General features: G+C 39.2%; 2 protein-coding genes across 2 annotated transcripts; both read left to right on the forward strand.

Annotated features, from left to right (window-relative positions):
- Nucleotides 1–1020: 1020 nt before the first annotated feature.
- Nucleotides 1021–13926, forward strand: LOC134650788 (DNA polymerase nu-like). Its single transcript, XM_063505722.1, has 12 exons — nucleotides 1021–2363; nucleotides 2439–2552; nucleotides 2639–2768; nucleotides 2853–3087; nucleotides 3224–3465; nucleotides 3652–3782; nucleotides 3857–3969; nucleotides 5475–5646; nucleotides 6363–6517; nucleotides 6861–7028; nucleotides 13155–13298; nucleotides 13811–13926. The coding sequence occupies exons 1-12, from the start codon at nucleotides 1108–1110 to the stop codon at nucleotides 13924–13926; spliced, it is 2976 nt and encodes a 991-aa protein (XP_063361792.1). The 5' UTR covers nucleotides 1021–1107.
- A 1380-nt stretch (nucleotides 13927–15306) lies between these two features.
- LOC134650789 (beta-1,4-galactosyltransferase 2-like) lies at nucleotides 15307–17626 on the forward strand. The gene is made up of 3 exons (XM_063505723.1): nucleotides 15307–15728; nucleotides 16570–16926; nucleotides 17428–17626. Exons 1-3 carry the CDS (start codon nucleotides 15307–15309, stop codon nucleotides 17624–17626), a joined length of 978 nt encoding a protein of 325 aa, XP_063361793.1.
- The last annotated feature ends 313 nt before the right edge of the window (nucleotides 17627–17939 follow it).

Consider the following 17939-nt stretch of genomic DNA (forward strand, 5'->3'; position numbering starts at 1 on the left):
TGATAAAAAATTGGCGGACAGGTAAATTCCGCAATCCCTAAAAGGAAACTGCTTCTATAAATTTGTATAGTCTTATTTCTTATGATAAATATTACTTTGCGTAGTTATTACTGTATGAATAAAGTTTTAAATACGGATTTGACAGGATTTGAAAATGAAAATCGACGTCACATTCAAAATAGAAGACAATATACGAGGTACATATGAAATAATTATTCGTACACGAGGTGTCTCTGTCTAGTGTTTATTTTCGATATTAGAGGTAAATACGTGATCAATGATCTCATCTCATCTGATAAAAAAATATCTTTCCTCCCACGGACGCTCCGGCTGTGGAGTTCTTAAAAAAGAAGGTACAGGTTTTTAAAGTGTCGGCAACGCGCATGTCACACCTCTGGAGTGGCAGGCGTCCATAGGTTATGGTGATTGCTTTCCAACAGACAGACTGTGCTTGTTTGCCACCGACATGGTATAAAAAATCTATAAATAAACCTTACCCATTTACCTACACTATTTTTTTGACTGCTTCCTACATCGGTGCAACCAAGGTGGCCACAAATACTTGCAGTGTATATAGATCTTGTTCAGATATTATTGATCACTTTCGCGGTTCCGATATATTTCATGGCGATTTTATTAACTTAATTTTATTATCTTTATTTTAGAGAATTTAACAGCGACCCTCGCTCAGTTCCGTCTATACCGTCTGTGCCATCCAGTCCAGGACCTGAAAGTAATGGATTTAATGAAAATAGAGGGATTAACCGGACATCAGATAACCTTGATGCAAACAACTTTCTCACACCACGAGCACCTGCTGGCCAAGGTTATTTGCCGTCTACTACACGTCTGGGTATTAATACTGCATATGGAAAAGAAATCAACCAGGAATCATTCTATAATGATGACCACTTTGCTGTACCAAGATTACCCTCAGTCATACTCATACCATCTGAATCTGAACAATCAAACTTTGTAGACAAAAATGACAGTGAACAATTATTTCGTCCAACTAATCAAATTGCCAATAGTAATTCCCTGATACAAAACCATGATGTACAAAAGAATAAAAGGCAAACCCTTAGTAATGATTTTCCTGAATTGCCCATGAAGCAAGTGTTGCGTGATGTTACTAATTGTACATCACCGAACGAAGCTGTTCTAATAACTTCGGATGGTTTAGCAAAAACTGTTGATATACCAAATACGAACGAAGAAGAAATATTGACTGCAAATGATATGATAACTCCAGCAATTAATTTTAATGATATTAATGAGAAATTACTTTCGAGTAAGAAATACATTGATGCTAATATGCCGACAAAGACGTTTTTGCTGTTATTAAATAAAGAGGCTGATCGTATAAATGATCCGGTAAGAGACGTAAGTGTAACAAGTAGAAAAGAGAAAGTTGCAAATAATGTAGATTGGGACGATATGTTTGATACAGAGCTATTTGAAAATATAAAATACCCCATGCCAATAAGGTTAGAAGATGACACAGATCATACAGATAATAACTTTAAGATTGAATTTCCTAAAGATAAAAAGAAAAAGCAAAAACAATATAATAACAAAGTAATTAAACCTAAATCTGATGTAAAAGCTAATCGTACTTTATCAAAAAAGGTTAAAAAAATAATATGCAAGGAGGATATAACAGAGAAAACATTGATGAAAAACTTAAAAAAAGTAAATAGTACAAAAGCAGTTAAAAATTGGCTCGATGATGTCGATCCAAACAATTTTGTGGAAAACGAAATTGGCCAATACGGAGCCAGTGATATGAGTGTACCAAAAACACTCAAAATCCATGTAATAAATGTTGAAAAAAGCCCCTACGATGGTAAAAGTAGTACTGTTACTATGGCTACAGGTATTGAAACTCCTAAAGAACAAGCAGAAACTACTATCAAAAATGAATCTCTCTTAAGACCACTAAGCCAAATGGAGGAACTGTATAAAAACGTTGCAATGGAAATAAATGAACCCAAATCTGCATTACTTAACGGATCAGAAGCTGCAAAAACTCCATTAGATAAAGTAATCGACAAGAAACCGAAAACAAAGAATAAGAAAGTAGTACAATCGAGACTTGCTGAAAAGGACGGTAAAATGAAATTTGGACCACCAGTTAAAGGACAAAATGAAAGCAAGACGGAAGAGACAAACGACGATCAGACGAAAAATAAGGAGGCTGTCAAAGATAAAAAAGTAAAATCGAAATTTGTCCCTCCTATTAAATCACAGATTCCAGTGAAAAACGTTACATTTGAGGTGGTGACGATAGATGAAAGCAATTTACATCTCATTAATGATTTGACAAGGACAGAAGATAATATTGCTATGATATTAATTTACAAGTAAGTTTTATTCGAAGAACGGTAATATTTCCGCAGGTAATAAAGTTTATAAAACTAATTTTAAAATATTTTCAGGAATGGCTTTAGTCAACTCAACCATCACCACACAGAAGATAAAGGCGTCACTGAAGGCGTCATGATCCAATCGCAGGAGAAATTCTTCTATTTCAAAGATAATGAACGAAACAGGTAAAGTTTTACAACAATTACAACAAACCTTTGTAAGTCGTTGTTGTAATGTAGTATATTTTCATGGAATTTTTTGTTTCTTTCAGTAATCTCTTGAAGCAATTGCTAGAAAAGTGCCAAGTAATATGTTACAATGCCAAGCCAATGCTTATACATCTGATTGCAAAATATGGTATAGAGTTAAAGCAAAATGCATTCAACTTCTACGATGCCAAGGTAACAGGGATAATTTTTTTTGTCAGAGAAAATTAATACTTACATCTATTAAGATAAGGAAAAAATGTATGTGCTGTTTCACAGATAGGAGGCAGTCTCATAGACCCAGACAATCCTCCAGAAAATTTTGCGGAACTACAAAAGCTTCTAGGTTTCACACCAGAATTCACTATAGCCACAGAGTGCGTATTGCAAAAGGCTGCCTGGTACATAACTCTACTCAGAGAATGCTTCGACAAGCTGAAATCTTTGCTAACAGATAATTGCGTTTGGAACGTTTTTGTCGAAATTGAGATGCCTCTGTTACCCGTTATTGCAGGTGATTTCTAAAATTTGCACTGTGATATAATATATTTAATAATTACTTTATGTTGTGTAAGGATCTTCCCAAGTATGGAGTTCCTCAGGGTAGCCTTAGAGGACCCTCTTTATTTAACATATTTTTAATCTAATAGGAATGGAATATCGCGGAGTAAGCGTAGATCTAGAAAAACTAAAGTCAATGGAGGACATTCTTCTAACAAAAATGAAGTCAGTAGAGCAAGAGTGCTACAAAGCAGCAGGGAAGACTTTTCAGATAAATTCGACTTTGCAAGTGCGTACGATTCTGTATGACGAACTGCAGTTGGATACGAAGAGTAACTTGAAGATTAAAGAAACGATTGGCAAAGGAGCTAAATCTACATCGGAAACTATGGTTAGTTGTAACAATTGCTTATTCTATTTGAAATCGGATGCAAATTATTGAACCGTCTAAAAATGGGGCTTAATGTAGTTAAATATATTAAAAACGGGTCACTCACTTAATCACTTAATGTAATTGTTAATTTGGATGGGATCACTAAAAAACAAAAACATTTACTACCTACTCCCTTTCCTTCAGTTACGTGGGCTGGTCTCGGTACACCCGCTACCACAGCTAATCCTGGAATACCGTCATCTGCATAAAGCGCACGCAACTTTCCTCACCGGCATAGCCCAGCACGTGAAAGATGACTCTGTTAAGCCTACTTGGTAAGTCTACAGAATTTCTTTAGCTACTTTGTTCTGCCGTGATTGGCTAAACAGAATAATTCACTTATTGGTAGGGTGCAGATGGCAGCTGCTACTGGTCGCATCGCCTCAAACAACCCAAATCTGCAAGCCATTCCCAAAGCACCGTTCAGCCTCGTCGTGTTTCCTCAAAATTCTGATGATCAGGGTAATTTACATACCTTCCTTCCTTTTCTACTTTTCTTGCATAGTTACTACCTAAGATTAACCTTTATTTGTGACGTTCCACGAGAAAAGGTACCTTATGGCATTTGGCGCTTACGTCGCATAGCACCGCAATTGTATTGGAGCGGCGTTAATAATAGCGTAGGCGCCAACCGCCATAAGGTACCTTTATCCGTGGGACGTCACATTTAGTACTTAGATTTATCCCTGCGACTTTTATTACGAATAATTTTTGGGAAAATGTGAAGAGAAGACTCTGTGGCAGACTTGATATTCATATTATAGTCATCCTCATCGGTTTCGATGACTGCGACCCCAAATTAATATTATGGACGTTGTCTAGCGTGAGCCCTAATGTGGCTGGCCAGGCTGAACTTGGTCTTAAATACTCTATTGCACGCGTGACAATAATAACTCATAACTCGTGATCAGGCATCGGAGTTTTTATCGCATGGTAAGACTAATAGCAAGCTATGGAGTCGACATTTGCCATAAATGTAAACTCTTATTCATACTCATACTCATTTACATATTTCATTTATCTTAAAATGCCTTTAGAGCGGTCGGTCGTGTATCTTAGTCGAATTATATATAAAAATATTTTTCTATTACATTATGAATTCATAACTTCAATTATTTTAACATACAACTACTTATACAAACTACATCGCTGCGAAAGACCTAATGTCATGTAGGTACTGACCGCCTTGGAGGATATAATCAAACGGAGACGCCATGTCTGTAATTTTCTGTACAAAACAGTCTGCCGATTTTTGCGGGGGAGGGGAACGTCAAATGTATGCGTAACGTAAAAATAGCCATGTCAGATAAACGTCAGTCCATACATTGTGTATGACCGTTGGCCGCCTATTTTCGACAGAGGGGAAAGCCTGTTAATGGCTACTCCGTTTAGTTGTATCCTCCAAGCTGACCGCTGATAAAATTGATTAGTATTTGTCATGTGTCAATCACTGGTGATTGCAAACGTAGTAGTTATTTATATCTGTAAGTGGTAAATACGTTGTGGAATATTCCATAATTAATTATTATGCCTAACCCAGAAATAGCTGCAATTTTGGCATGGATAGAGCCATACAACGATTTACAATATGACTATGAAAAATCTGCTATAGTGTGCTTGAGTTGTGAAGTACAACTCACCCAATTAAAACATACATTTATTTTAAAACATATCTGTGTCATATCATCATTAAACTCATATACGTAGTAACTATTTAGTAATCGAGAACAGATTACTAAATAGTTACTACATATTAAATAAAATTAATCATGAGTATGAGTATGAATAAGAGTTTACATTTATGGCAAATGTCGACTCCATAGCTTGCTATTAGTCTTACTATGCGATAAAAACTCCGATGCCTGCTCGTGATCAAAGAATTTGCTTGTATTGTTGCCCAAACCTAACTTTACTCGTCTTTAAACTCCAGATCCATATAGTTTATGTGAATCTGCTTTTTCCCCAAGAGCCGACCCTAAACTTCCGCTCCGTGTACACCGCTCGTCCCTCCCACTGGTTCATAGCCGCCGACTTCAAGCACATCGAGTGCCGCGTGTTCGCTCACGCCGCCGACGATGCCACGTTACAAGATGTTTTAAGAAGTGGCCAGGACTTGTTCAAAGTGCTTGCTGCTAAGTGGTAAGCATCTACAACTAGACCGAGGGAAGTTTCAGGAACGCTTGAGCAAGTTCTTTCTACCAAGAATCTCACGCTGCAGATGGTATCATGATTCACGTTACAGTTCGGATCCAAAGCGGATTTTTGGCTTCTACCACTGAGATTGCCGTTCTTCTCTTTTCTGAGCTATATCACGCCAACGCCATTTTAGCCGTTAAAGTGGCGTCAGATCATTCTCGGCCATTGCAGGGATCCAACGGTAGGTACCAGCTAGTTGCTCACCACTATTCTCAACCATTCTCTCCACATGCGACCTAACAACGCAGTCTCACCGAATTTTACTGTATGGTAAATTTCATAGTTTACAGGTTTATTCGGATTTTGTAATAGACATCTATTAGATGTCTTTTAGACATCGCCAAGATACGATAACGATATGTTTAAGATCTAACCTATCAAATTTGACATTTCCGCGATTCTGGAGATAGGTACTGACTGTTGAACGATTTCCACAAGATATTACTTAGAGATCTAATTCACATCTAATAGATATCTATATCTAACACGATCTATCGTAAAAGTGACATTGGTTGCCCGAATTGCGCTGCAAAAGAGAACTAGTTGAAATCTAAACTATAACGTATCTAGAATGGATCTAGTAGGTGTCGTCTCTTGTGAATATCTTGAAGTTCGAATACGGCAGTTAGACCATTGTAACATCATATTTTTCGTCCCAGGTTGAACAAGCCGGTAGACGAAGTATTGTCGGAAGACCGCGAGCGCACGAAGCGTATAGTCTACGCCAGCCTGTACGGCGCCGGGGCTCGGAAGCTTATGGAAATACTACACATAAGCTATGAGCAGGCCTTGAGTGTTATGTCCAGTTTTAATCGTGAGTCCATTTTTTATATATTATCTTAAATATCAAGGAGAGAACTCTAATTATTTATTACCTATTATGCACACGTATAGCGATTTCTGTATTTGTTATAACAAACACCTGTGTAAATCACTGTGTAAATGTACTGTCGTATCGATGAGGAAAGGGTTTTGGGGGTCTTTAAACGCGTTATTAATATGATGTAGGGTAGAGGGTAGGTACCTATTTCTAACGCATCAAAACAACAAAAAGCAACCAAAATCAGTACCTAATATTTTACCCACTTTGCTTGGAATAGAAAAAGCATGGAATGACATACCTACTTTACCAAAACGTAACATTTACGTTCCATAAGGTACATTCCCCGCTCTAAAGTCCTTCGGCCGCGCTGTAGTCGCAAAAGCAACGAGCGGCGCGCTCCGCTCTCTCTGCGGGCGCGCGCGTCGATTCCCGCACATAGCCAGCGCCGACGCGACGTTGCGAGCTCAGGCGGAGCGGCAGGCGGTTAACTTCATCGTGCAAGGTAAATATGTATCTAATAAAGCCCTTGCTACACGGTCGCCGACAAGCCCCTCAGACCGCGTGGCCTTGGTCTGGACGGACCGTGTAGACAGTTGTTTCCAACAAAATTTGACCAAAACTGACCAAGGTCAGACCAAGGTCAGACGGTTAGAAGGCTTGTCGGCGACCGTGTAGCAAGGGCTTTACTTGTCATAAGATACATACTCCGCTCTAAAATCCTTCGGACCCGTTGTCGGCAGGGCAACGCCGGCGTGTATAAATAGCCAGCGCTGACGCGACGCTGCGAGCTGCTGATGTACCTAACAAAAACGCGAAGCACGACGTTCTAAAGTCTCTGAACTGACTGTATGCTGTATGAAATAGGGGAAACTGGGGAGGGTTGATCACCCCTTTTGTTTTTAGCATACATTTTCTTAACTATTTTTAGTATTGAAAATCTTTATAGACCATACGACTCAGAATTTATCTCTTCATTAATAGTTTGAATTAGAACAGATTTGTGCAATAAATTAGATCATTATTTAATGAAAACCCATACTGTTGACTTTTACCATGTGTCCCCTATGTAAGGGAGACTTGTTTACCCCTGGTCGGGAGCCTTGATCCTAGGGGGATCAAGTGACCCTGGTTCTTGGGACACATGGTAAACATATTTTTACCATGTCTCCCCATACCAGATTCTCATTGATTATATAACTCGGATCGCTATTAGCAATGCATCTATAATTTGTAAAATACACAGCAAACATATATATATTGCATCTTCCATGCTTTGAAGTTGTATTTCCGGTAATCAGATGTCTAAGCCGAAGGGATCAAGTCTTCCAGATTTGGGGACACTTGGTAAAAAGATTTTAAGTGGCAATGTCATATTTCGAGGGTAGTATCTACATTAATTTATTCACTTTATCTACAGAAAATTAATATATGAAGATATCAAACACATATTAATCCATAATCTTATACTTTTTAAAAACAATGTAATCGTATTATCCATAAAACAACATGCAATAGGGAATCAATTTTTGTACCAAAAAAAACAAAAATCTAAGTTATTAACATAAAATTTCTTGTAACAAGCTAATTTTTTTAAAGTTCTTATGAAGGTATTTTAGCGTCAGATACCTACAGCCATTTTAATTGTTTTACCCATCACTGGTCGTTATTGTTTACTATAATAAATAAGTTTAGAAATTTACTGCTCACGTTTCGAGGACGGTGTTTGTGCTGCATAATCCTAAAATCCTTTCTATGGACCGTCGGTTCTATAGTACATAAGGTCGGAAAGCCATTGAAATAGCATTTCATCCATAAAAACAAATATATAAATAAGTGTTTTTTGTCGACCGAGTAACATCCCCTGTGTGTAAAACGTTTAACTTGATAAAAAAGACCAAGTACGGGTAGTTCGTAAAATGTTGATGTCAACTTTAGTCAGTCTTTTCAAAGGCCACGGGGATAATTCCGTTTTCGGAGTCGGTTGTATAATTAAAAACTGAATTATACGCCATTAAATTCCGTTTTAATAAACAATACTGAGTCAAAAACCTTGAAAGTTTAAATCTGTTTCTCGATCTGGTCGTACTTTCGCGGCATGATTTACTAAAGAAAAGAAAATATTTATGATAGGTCTATGAATCATTTTGTAAGTAAATTTATTACAATGTATACTTGATCGCTTTGGGGGTGACATGATCCCGGAATCATATCTCCCCTGAAGAAAAAGACAAAGTCTCCCCATACATAGTAAGATTATAAAACGTGCCGTACTCGAAACATGTGTTCGCGTATATCAATGTAATCCAAGTTAATCATCACTTCAATAAACAACAAATAAAATAAGCACACTCACTAACATCATTTCCATCTCATATTATAAAATAAATCCAGTTAAAGCTTACCGAAAATTGAATATAGTACGCAGAAAATCTTTCACCGTCCGCCATTTTTGAACCACTGACTTTTCCGATACAGTGCCATGACAGAACGTGAAGTTAGGTACGAATGAATGAGTGTTACCAGCGCAAAAAATTGTATCTCGTTTGGTTTGATTAAAAATGAAGTTTACCAAGTGTCCCCTAGGGATCGACCCTCCCCACCCTCACATAAATTTTTCACCACACCAGCTCGGAAAGGCTTACTTTCAGTGGCGGATTTGCAGTCTTTGCCGCCCTAGGCTCCAGGCCTTGTAGCCGCCCCTTTCTCAGCATCAGCACCCATCATATTGACTACATTTAGGTCAGGCGACGAAAAGGTGTAGAGGGAAATGCTTGGGACACATTTTTAACTTAGTAACTCTATTTGGACTCGTTAGGAGGTGAACATATCAAAAGTCCCCTTGAGAGGGGGTAGGAGGGTTTGGTTGAAGGTCCCATTTTTCGGGTTTTTGCTTATTATATCTCAGTAACTATGCGTCCTTGTGACAAATTCATTATACAAAATCAAAGCTAATTAAATTTGCTACAAGTTTTATACAGTCGAGTTTTTCGATAGGTATTTTGTTTAGTTTTTGAGAAATCCGCTCTCAGTAATTTTGCATTAAATTTCCTTCAATACATAATATGTAAATATTTACGGTACAACTACGTACAACCTATCAGATTTTAACAGTGTATTCCTGTAGGGCTAAGATGGTCGGTTTTTAGGGTTCCGTAGCCAAATGGCAAAAAACGGAACCCTTATAGATTCGTCATGTCTGTCTGTCTGTCTGTCTGTCTGTCTGTCCGTCTGTCCGTCTGTCCGTCTGTCCGTCTGTCCGTCTGTCTGTCCGTCCGTATGTCACAGCCACTTTTCTCCGAAACTATAAGAACTATACTGTTGAAACTTGGTAAGTAGATGTATTCTGTGAACCGCATTAAGATTTTCACACAAAAATAGAAAAAAAACAATAAATTTTTGGGGTTCCCCATACTTCGAACTGAAACTCAAAATTTTTTTTGTCATCAAACCCATACGTGTGGGGTATCTATGGATAGGTCTTCAAAAATGATATTGAGGTTTCTAATATCATTTTTTTCTAAACTGAATAGTTTGCGCGAGAGACACTTCCAAAGTGGTAAAATGTGTGTCCCCCCCCCCTGTAACTTCTAAAATAAGAGAATGATAAAACTAAATAAAATATATGATGTACATTACCATGTAAACATCCACCGAAAATTGGTTTGAACGAGATCTAGCAAGTAGTTTTAATACGTCATAAATCGCCTAAATACGGAACCCTTCATGGGCGAGTCCGACTCGCACTTGGCCGCTTTTTTATGATATCATGCCTGTCAGGTTCTAACAAGTATGTAAGTACGAAAGTGACGCATAACATGACAAGTGATAAAAATGCGACTATGATATCGCCGCTGATCATATTTAATTTAAAGACTAAATGTCCTATAAACTTTTCTGGATCTCGCCTAGTTTCAGAATTATTACCAATTAAAAAACAAAACATCTAAAATGCATTTACGGTGGCGATGTTGCCACTATGCGACGTAGTCTACATATTATCCTTATTGATAAATGTCAGAAAGTATTAACGCTTTGCAAAAAAAATAGGTTTTACGAAAAAAGCAAATACTTATTCATTTTAAGACAGTTTTACCAATAACACATACATAGTTTTTATGTACAAAAACATTCAAAAAATCTAAAAAGAAACATAAGAAATTTTTTGTTTTGCCAAAATTCACCTATAAACACTCATATAACATTTTTTTTCCTTATTTTGGCCTCCAGCGAATTCCAGAGAAGTTGAAAGGACATTTTAGACATTTAATATGATCAGTAATAATCCCACCAAAAACATTTTCATGTAAAATGTTGCCAAGACGAAACCACAAGGCTCACACTGACAAAAAGTTATCAGATCTCTTGTAGAGCCAAGCTTCTAACTCTACAAGCCCTAACTTCACAAACTCTACACCTTAGTCAAAATTTGTGGCTTGACCGTTTCGCTACTGTCACATGGACGTAAGGTGAAAAATGTATTCACTATTCATTATTTTTTATAATACAATAGTTCTTGGAGTAATGAAACGGCCAAGCCACATATTTTGACTAAGGTGTAGAGTTTGTGAAGTTAGGGCTTGTAGAGTTAGAAGCTTGGCTCTACAAGAGATCTGATAACTTTTTGTCAGTGTGAGCCTTGTGGTTTCGTCTTGGCAACATTTTACATGAAAATGTTTTTGGTGGGATTTCACTTCTTTTTGTAATTTAAAGGGTTGCGCGTGTGATTTAAGGTACTATTAAAAATCCTGAAATACGTACCTCAGGGCATCTTTTATACATCTGCTTTTTACTGATTCCCCATACAAACTTCAACCCTCTTTTTCCCCTAACGCCCTTTTCGTCGCCAGTTTTGGGGTTGAAAACTATTCTATGCCATTCCCCATTACAAAAACTATCTACGTACCAAATTTCAACTAAATCGGTTCAGCGGTTATTGATTTCCCATACAAAATTCCACCCCCCTTTTCCCCCCCTTAGGGGCAAAAAATTTCAAGTTTTTGAATTATTTTGTTGTTTGTGTACTAATACTATCTTACATACCAAATTTCAGCTTCCTAGGACTTCAGGAAGTACCCTAGAGGTTTTGATGATCAACAGTGAGTGAGTGAGTCAGTGACGAAATTGGGGTTTTTTAGATATGAATAAAATCTTAAGTATAAGAGCTATGCAATTGAAATTTTTTATGTTTAATAAGTCCACTATTGACATCATATCCCGAGAATTGTGTTTATCTGGTATAATCCAAACCCAAGTTATGAGGGTTTAAAAAAACGACGAAGCGCTTCGAGAAAAGGTAGGTAGTGCCCTTGCGCTTCGCTTTGCTCGTCTTGGCGGGGGCACTACCGTTCAGTAATAAACTGTTAAAAATGTTCGGGTTCCTTTTTCCTCGTCAATATTATTGAAGAAAATTTAATGCAATATTTCAAGAGCCACTGCGAAGTCGACGCCACACTCGCGTTCGGGGCTTCGCGACGCGATTCGCGCACAAGTGTAGAGGGCCCTCAAGATATCGAAAAACTTGACTGAGTAAAACTTGTAGCAAATTTAATCATGCAGGTTTCATTTTGTATAATGATCATGTTTGTCGTTAGAACGCATAGTTTCCGAGATATAAGCGAAAAACCTAAAAATGGGCCCTTCAAACCCTCCTCTTCCCCCGGCTCAGCAAGGGCTACGGCCGGGGACTTTTGATATGTTCACCTCCTAACTAGTTCAAACAAAGTTACGAAGTCCAAAATTGTGTTCCAAGACTTCCAAGCATTTCCCTCTATGGGTACCTTTTTTTGAGAATTCGTTGCCTAATTTTGAATTATTTCTTGTTATAATCAGCGAATTTTTATTCACAATTTGCCGCCCCTAATATCTCGCCGCCCTAGGCTCGAGCCTACTGTGCCTTATGGGAAATCCGCCACTGCTTACTTTACACTTCAAAAACTGATAGCAAAGTTGCATTTTATTCACATGTGAGGCAAAGTAATCAAATGCTAATTTTGAGTTGTTTTCTTATGTTTACTGGTAGAATTGACTTTTAAATGATGATTTTGGATGATAAATATTTAATAACATTCATCACTCGGGGGAAAATTTTGTTTAACGCTCGTGCTAATATTGAAACCCAAGCAAGCGAAAGATTCCAAAATTGAACCACGAGCGTAGCGCGTGGTTTGAAAAATGGCATCTTGAGCGTTGCGACAACAACAACTTTGCCCCCTTGAAAAACAAATAACTATAGATATATTGATTTGAGAGTAAATTCCCTTCACAATCGCTTCCTCATTCCCCTAGCTAGTGGTAACTAGGAGGCATTATTTTATCCATTCTTTATTTATTAAACAGTTAACGAAAAATTACGGTCTTGGGTGAGACTTGAACTCACAGCCTCTGGATCGATACTCCAAAGCTCTGCCATCTGAGCCACCAAGACCACACATGGTGGAAACTGGAAAGATTGCTGGCTATGGCAGAGCGCTGGAGTATCGATCCAAAGACCGTGAGTTCAAGTCTCACCCAAGATAGTAATTTTTTTCATTTTTAAATTTATACTAAGCTTAATAGCATCGTTCGCAGACGTTTCTGCTTGTTAAAAATTAAAACAGTTAACGATTTCCGTACGTATGTCTATTCGTAGGTTCGGCAGCGGACTTATGCAAGAAAGCGATGGTCGCAGTGCAGCGTACCTTTGAATCCACAGCAGTGGCCAGTCGTTTGGTGTTGCAGATACACGACGAATTGGTATGGGAAGTTGCTGAAGGCCACGTGGATAGAGCTGCTGGTAAAATGGGGCATTATCTGTGATAAGGGACCTTATTGTCGATGGCGCTTACGCCGCACAGCGTCGCGCGGCATTGTATTTATTTATTTATTTAATCGGAGCATCGTTAACAATGGCGTAAGCGCCATCGACAATAAGGTCCCTTTTCATAGATATCGTCACAAAGTAGTAGGTACTACAGTACAGAAAGGACACTTCCTGCAAAACCGAAGTTTGACAGCAATTCAGGGTCGAATCATGATATCCCTTCCTAACTTATGCTGGCACTATCCGCTTTCGGCTATTTAGGGTTGTCAAAATTCGTCATTATCTTATCTGTGGTCGTGCACGCAAAGGGACATCAAAGGTGTGTCAACCCCTTGCTCGGAGCGATCCTGAACCGAACGGAGCCGAGTTTGCCCGAAGTCAGGACTGTCTCCCCACTGGCCTCAGCTTTTTCAACTTCACCTTTTACCCTGCTATCTGTATTCATTTTGTGATGTGATATTAACTAACTTATTCTGAATCTACAGTAATAATCAAGTATGCCATGGAAAATGTAGGCCGGGACTCTGGCATGAACATGACATTGCCTATTGAGCTGACGTATGGACGCAACTGGGGCGAGATGCGACCCTTCCAAGCCTAGACGATTGTTATTTTATGATAAATAAATAAATATTATATTAAAATATATTTGTATTACTTTTCACAGATTTAACCATTATTAGGGTTCCGTATTCAAAGGCTAAAAACGGGAGTCCTATTACTAAGACTACATTGTCCGTCTGTCTGTCACCGGGCTGTATCTCGTGAATCGTGATAGCTAGACAGTTGAAATGTTCACAGATGATGTATGTCTGTTGCCGCTATAACAACAAATACTAAAAACAATGGAACCCTCTGTGGGCGAGTCCGACTCTCACTTGTCCGGTTTTTTGTCCTTTCCGAGCGTCGGAGCGGCAACGTTTCGCTTGACAGAAATTTAAAATTATCGTTTTATAAAATGAAGTTGTTTTTCGAGACATTTTCCATTTTCTTAAGCTTGAACGGGAGTCGGGAGGACATACAAACAATACACTCTTTTTTTGGGCAGTCGTGTAAAAATTTGAGAGAATCGTGCGAAATCCCGTCCATCTGGCAACCCTAGCTGATGTGGCCAGAGGGGCTACCGCGAAAAACGAAATTCGCAAATTGCGGGGATCTTTCTCTTTTACTCAAATGAAGGCGTAATTAGAGTGACAGAGAAAAATGCCCGCAATTTGCGAACTTCGATTTTCGCGGCTATTGCCCTGGCCGTACAAATTTGCTCCACATCTAGCGTCGACACGTACTCAATTTAATTAATCACCAGTTTTAGATTTATGGCATTATTTAAAGCTAAAAGTACATAATGCTCCCAAACATACTAGCGTCACAAATTAGTCATCTTCGTTATCTTACGTCGACACCTTCATTTTATTTTATCGGTCATATCATAATCTTACAATCGAATAAAGTGAAATTGGAGGAGCCAAATTGGCGTTTGTGTCCATTGCGTCCACACTACCTGATTTATTCAGACAATTTATTTAGGTAATCAGCATGTAATCAGGCATCAAATTGCTCCCGTCTGGTCCGTCTGCCTTTTATGACTGCTGGCTGGTAAGTACGTACTTTATAATCGATATTAAACTTTCGTGAGACATATTTTAAACTGTTTATACGACAACGGTTTCACTCACTTGAATTTTTAGTCGCTATTGGCGACATGTTTCGGGCCGTTGACATATAAACCATTGAGATTTTGAAACCCTCGCAACGCTCAAGATTCCATTTTTCGAACCACTCGCTACGCTCGTGGGTGAATTTTGGAATCTTTCGCTATCTCGGGTATCAATATTAGCACGTGCGGTTAAACAACAACTTTGCCCCCTTGTAAAACAAATAACAGACATTTTTTTTCAGTTATCGACTCCAATAAAAATTTTTTTCCTTTATTTGGAAAATATTTTATTTTCTTTCATTTATACTGGTTTCCTTTACTGCCATGATACTTTCGAGTTACCCCAAAAATAATTTGAAAAAATATATTTCGGCTGTATTCCTACTCGCAGTAACGATTAACTTCTTCTGTAGTTATGGAATTTACAACTACCCACACGTATCTGGCGACGCCATAGACTCGGTTCTGTATAAAGAAGCCATTTCTACCGTTTTAAAGAATGACAGACCGAACTGCACATATGAAGATGTTCTAAAAAGTGCACATACAATTCACACTTGGCACGTGCGAAAGAGTTACGACGACTTTGACGATAAAGGCATTGAACACGGGACATTTTCGCCGGAGCACTGCAACCCACTCTTCAGTGTGGCAATACTGGTCACATATAGAAACATGCAAAAGCAACTTGATATCTTCTTGCCCTATATACATAACTTTTTGAGGAAACAAAATATTCATTACAAGTAAGTATTTTTGTAAAATAATGTTAGTTATTGTAGTGTACTAATGTAATTAGATTAGAATATCCTTTTCACCACATCAGCTCGTAAGGCTAGCTCCCTTTATCCTTCAAATACTGATGAGAAAGTTTCATTTTATCCACCTGGATGCCAGCTTGGACCCTTCGACTCAGTCCAAAGGCGCGCTATACATTGTTTGACATGATGTGCCATTTAACGGCCGCTTTCTATCACCGCACCGCTCGCCGTCGGCAGAGTGTTCATCCTCACACCCTAAATGGTCGCGCACTGTGCGATTTAACGCGCTGGCCACGACATTGCGCGACTGGCGACAACCATAGGTTGGAGCGAGACACAGTGATCGGACCTTTCGTTCCCTCCTATGGTTGTCGCCTTAGCCTAAGCCAGTCGCGCAAAGTCGTGTCGTGGCCAGCGCGTAAGAGAAATTTTCTCTCACGGACGCTTGGTTGTGGAATGAGCTCTTCTTAAATGGGGTTCTTCAAAAAAGGAGTGTAAATGGGTCGCGCATATAACGCCTCTGGAGTTGCAGGCGTCCATAGGCTACGGTGACTGCTTACCACCAGTCGGGGCAGACGCATCGTCTTACGTAATAGGCGAAAAACTCGCGAAGGCATTTAGGTAGCATTTTCCTCGTATTGGTGTCATAAAAAAATGTTTTTTTTTGTAGCAAAGTTCGTTTAACCCTGTCTCGCGCCTTGAGGAATAATATAATAAGTATCTCCTGTTTTACCAAGTCTTAACAGAGTTAATATTATTAGAAAATTTAGCTTGTTGAATATACCTCCTCTTTGGTACTAGTACATCTTTGTAACTTTACCTGCAGGCTATATTTGATCGAGCAGCAAGACCCCAAGCCCTTCAACAAGGGTCTCCTGTACAACGTGGGCGCCCGCGCCGCCATGGCCGACGGCTACCCCTGCCTCCTCCTGCACGACGTGGACCTGCTGCCCCTAGACTCCGCTAACCTCTATGCCTGCACGACGCAGCCGCGCCATCTCAGCGCGAGCATAGACAAGCTCCGATTCGTGTTAATCTATGACTGGCTGGTTGGGGGCGTGCTGGCCGTGCGGGCGGCGCAGTTTGAACAGTTGAACGGGTTTTCTAACAAGTTTTGGGGGTGGGGAGGGGAGGACGATGATTTTTATAATAGGATGGAGGAGCAAGATATGAAAGTTATCAGGTATTTGTTGTTTTTAGGGTTACGAACATACCTCAAAAGGAAAAAACGGAACCCTTATAGGATCACTCGTGCGTCTGTCAGGTCTGTCTGTCCGACCATTCCCTTTATCTCCGAAATTTCTGGTTTTTTTTTTTAATACACTAAATAGTTCTTTACCTATAGATGACAGGAAAACCTAATAGAAATGTGCAGTCAAGCGTGAGTCCGACTTAATGTACGGAACCCTTGGAACGCGAGTCCGTCTCGCACTTGGCCGGTTTTCTCTGGTGTAGGTATAAGTACAGAGTGCATGGAGTAAGTTGGTGAAGATAACGTAGTAAAAACGTGGTAAAATCTCCAATCCTTTGTGCTAAAAATATTGATTGTCCTAGGGACATGGCACACTGCGTCCGTCCGTCCGTCGTCGTCTGCGACAGACAACAAAGTGATCCTATAAGGGTTCCGTTTCCCTTTTGAGGCACGGAACCCTAAAAACGTGAAAAACCAGGGGTATTTTTCTAGGTTCCCTCGCTCAATGTCCCGCTACACGATGCTGCGTCACCCACCATCCGAGATGAACGCGGCCCGCTACAAGCAGATGGCGCTCAACCGCGCCGCGCCTAGAGCTGCGCGCGCGCACGACGGGCTGCGCACGGCGCAAGCATTCGTACGCAGGGTGGAGAATCGACTGTTTACACTGCTCGCGGTTACTATTATATAAGGGACTTAATCGCGTGTTTAAGTTTTAAGATTTACCTCCGACGTTTCGAAGACAGAGCGCCCGCCGAACGGGTTCCCGACACTCAATGTGTTAATAATATTGAGTGTATACATTTATTGCGAGGACCGCTTGAAAAATCACTATAGACAGGGGCAAAATAAAACAGTCAAATTATACAAAATTAAACTATTTAATTGGTAACTTTAATAAATGCTTAGAACATTAATAATAATATATGTATTTTATTTTATTTTATCAGTATAGTATAATAACTATGTATAGTAGTATTGTAAATAAGTAATAGACTTCTTTT

The sequence above is a fragment of the Cydia amplana genome, chromosome 9 (assembly GCF_948474715.1).
Source record: "Cydia amplana chromosome 9, ilCydAmpl1.1, whole genome shotgun sequence".
Classification (NCBI taxonomy): Eukaryota; Metazoa; Arthropoda; class Insecta; order Lepidoptera; family Tortricidae; genus Cydia; species Cydia amplana.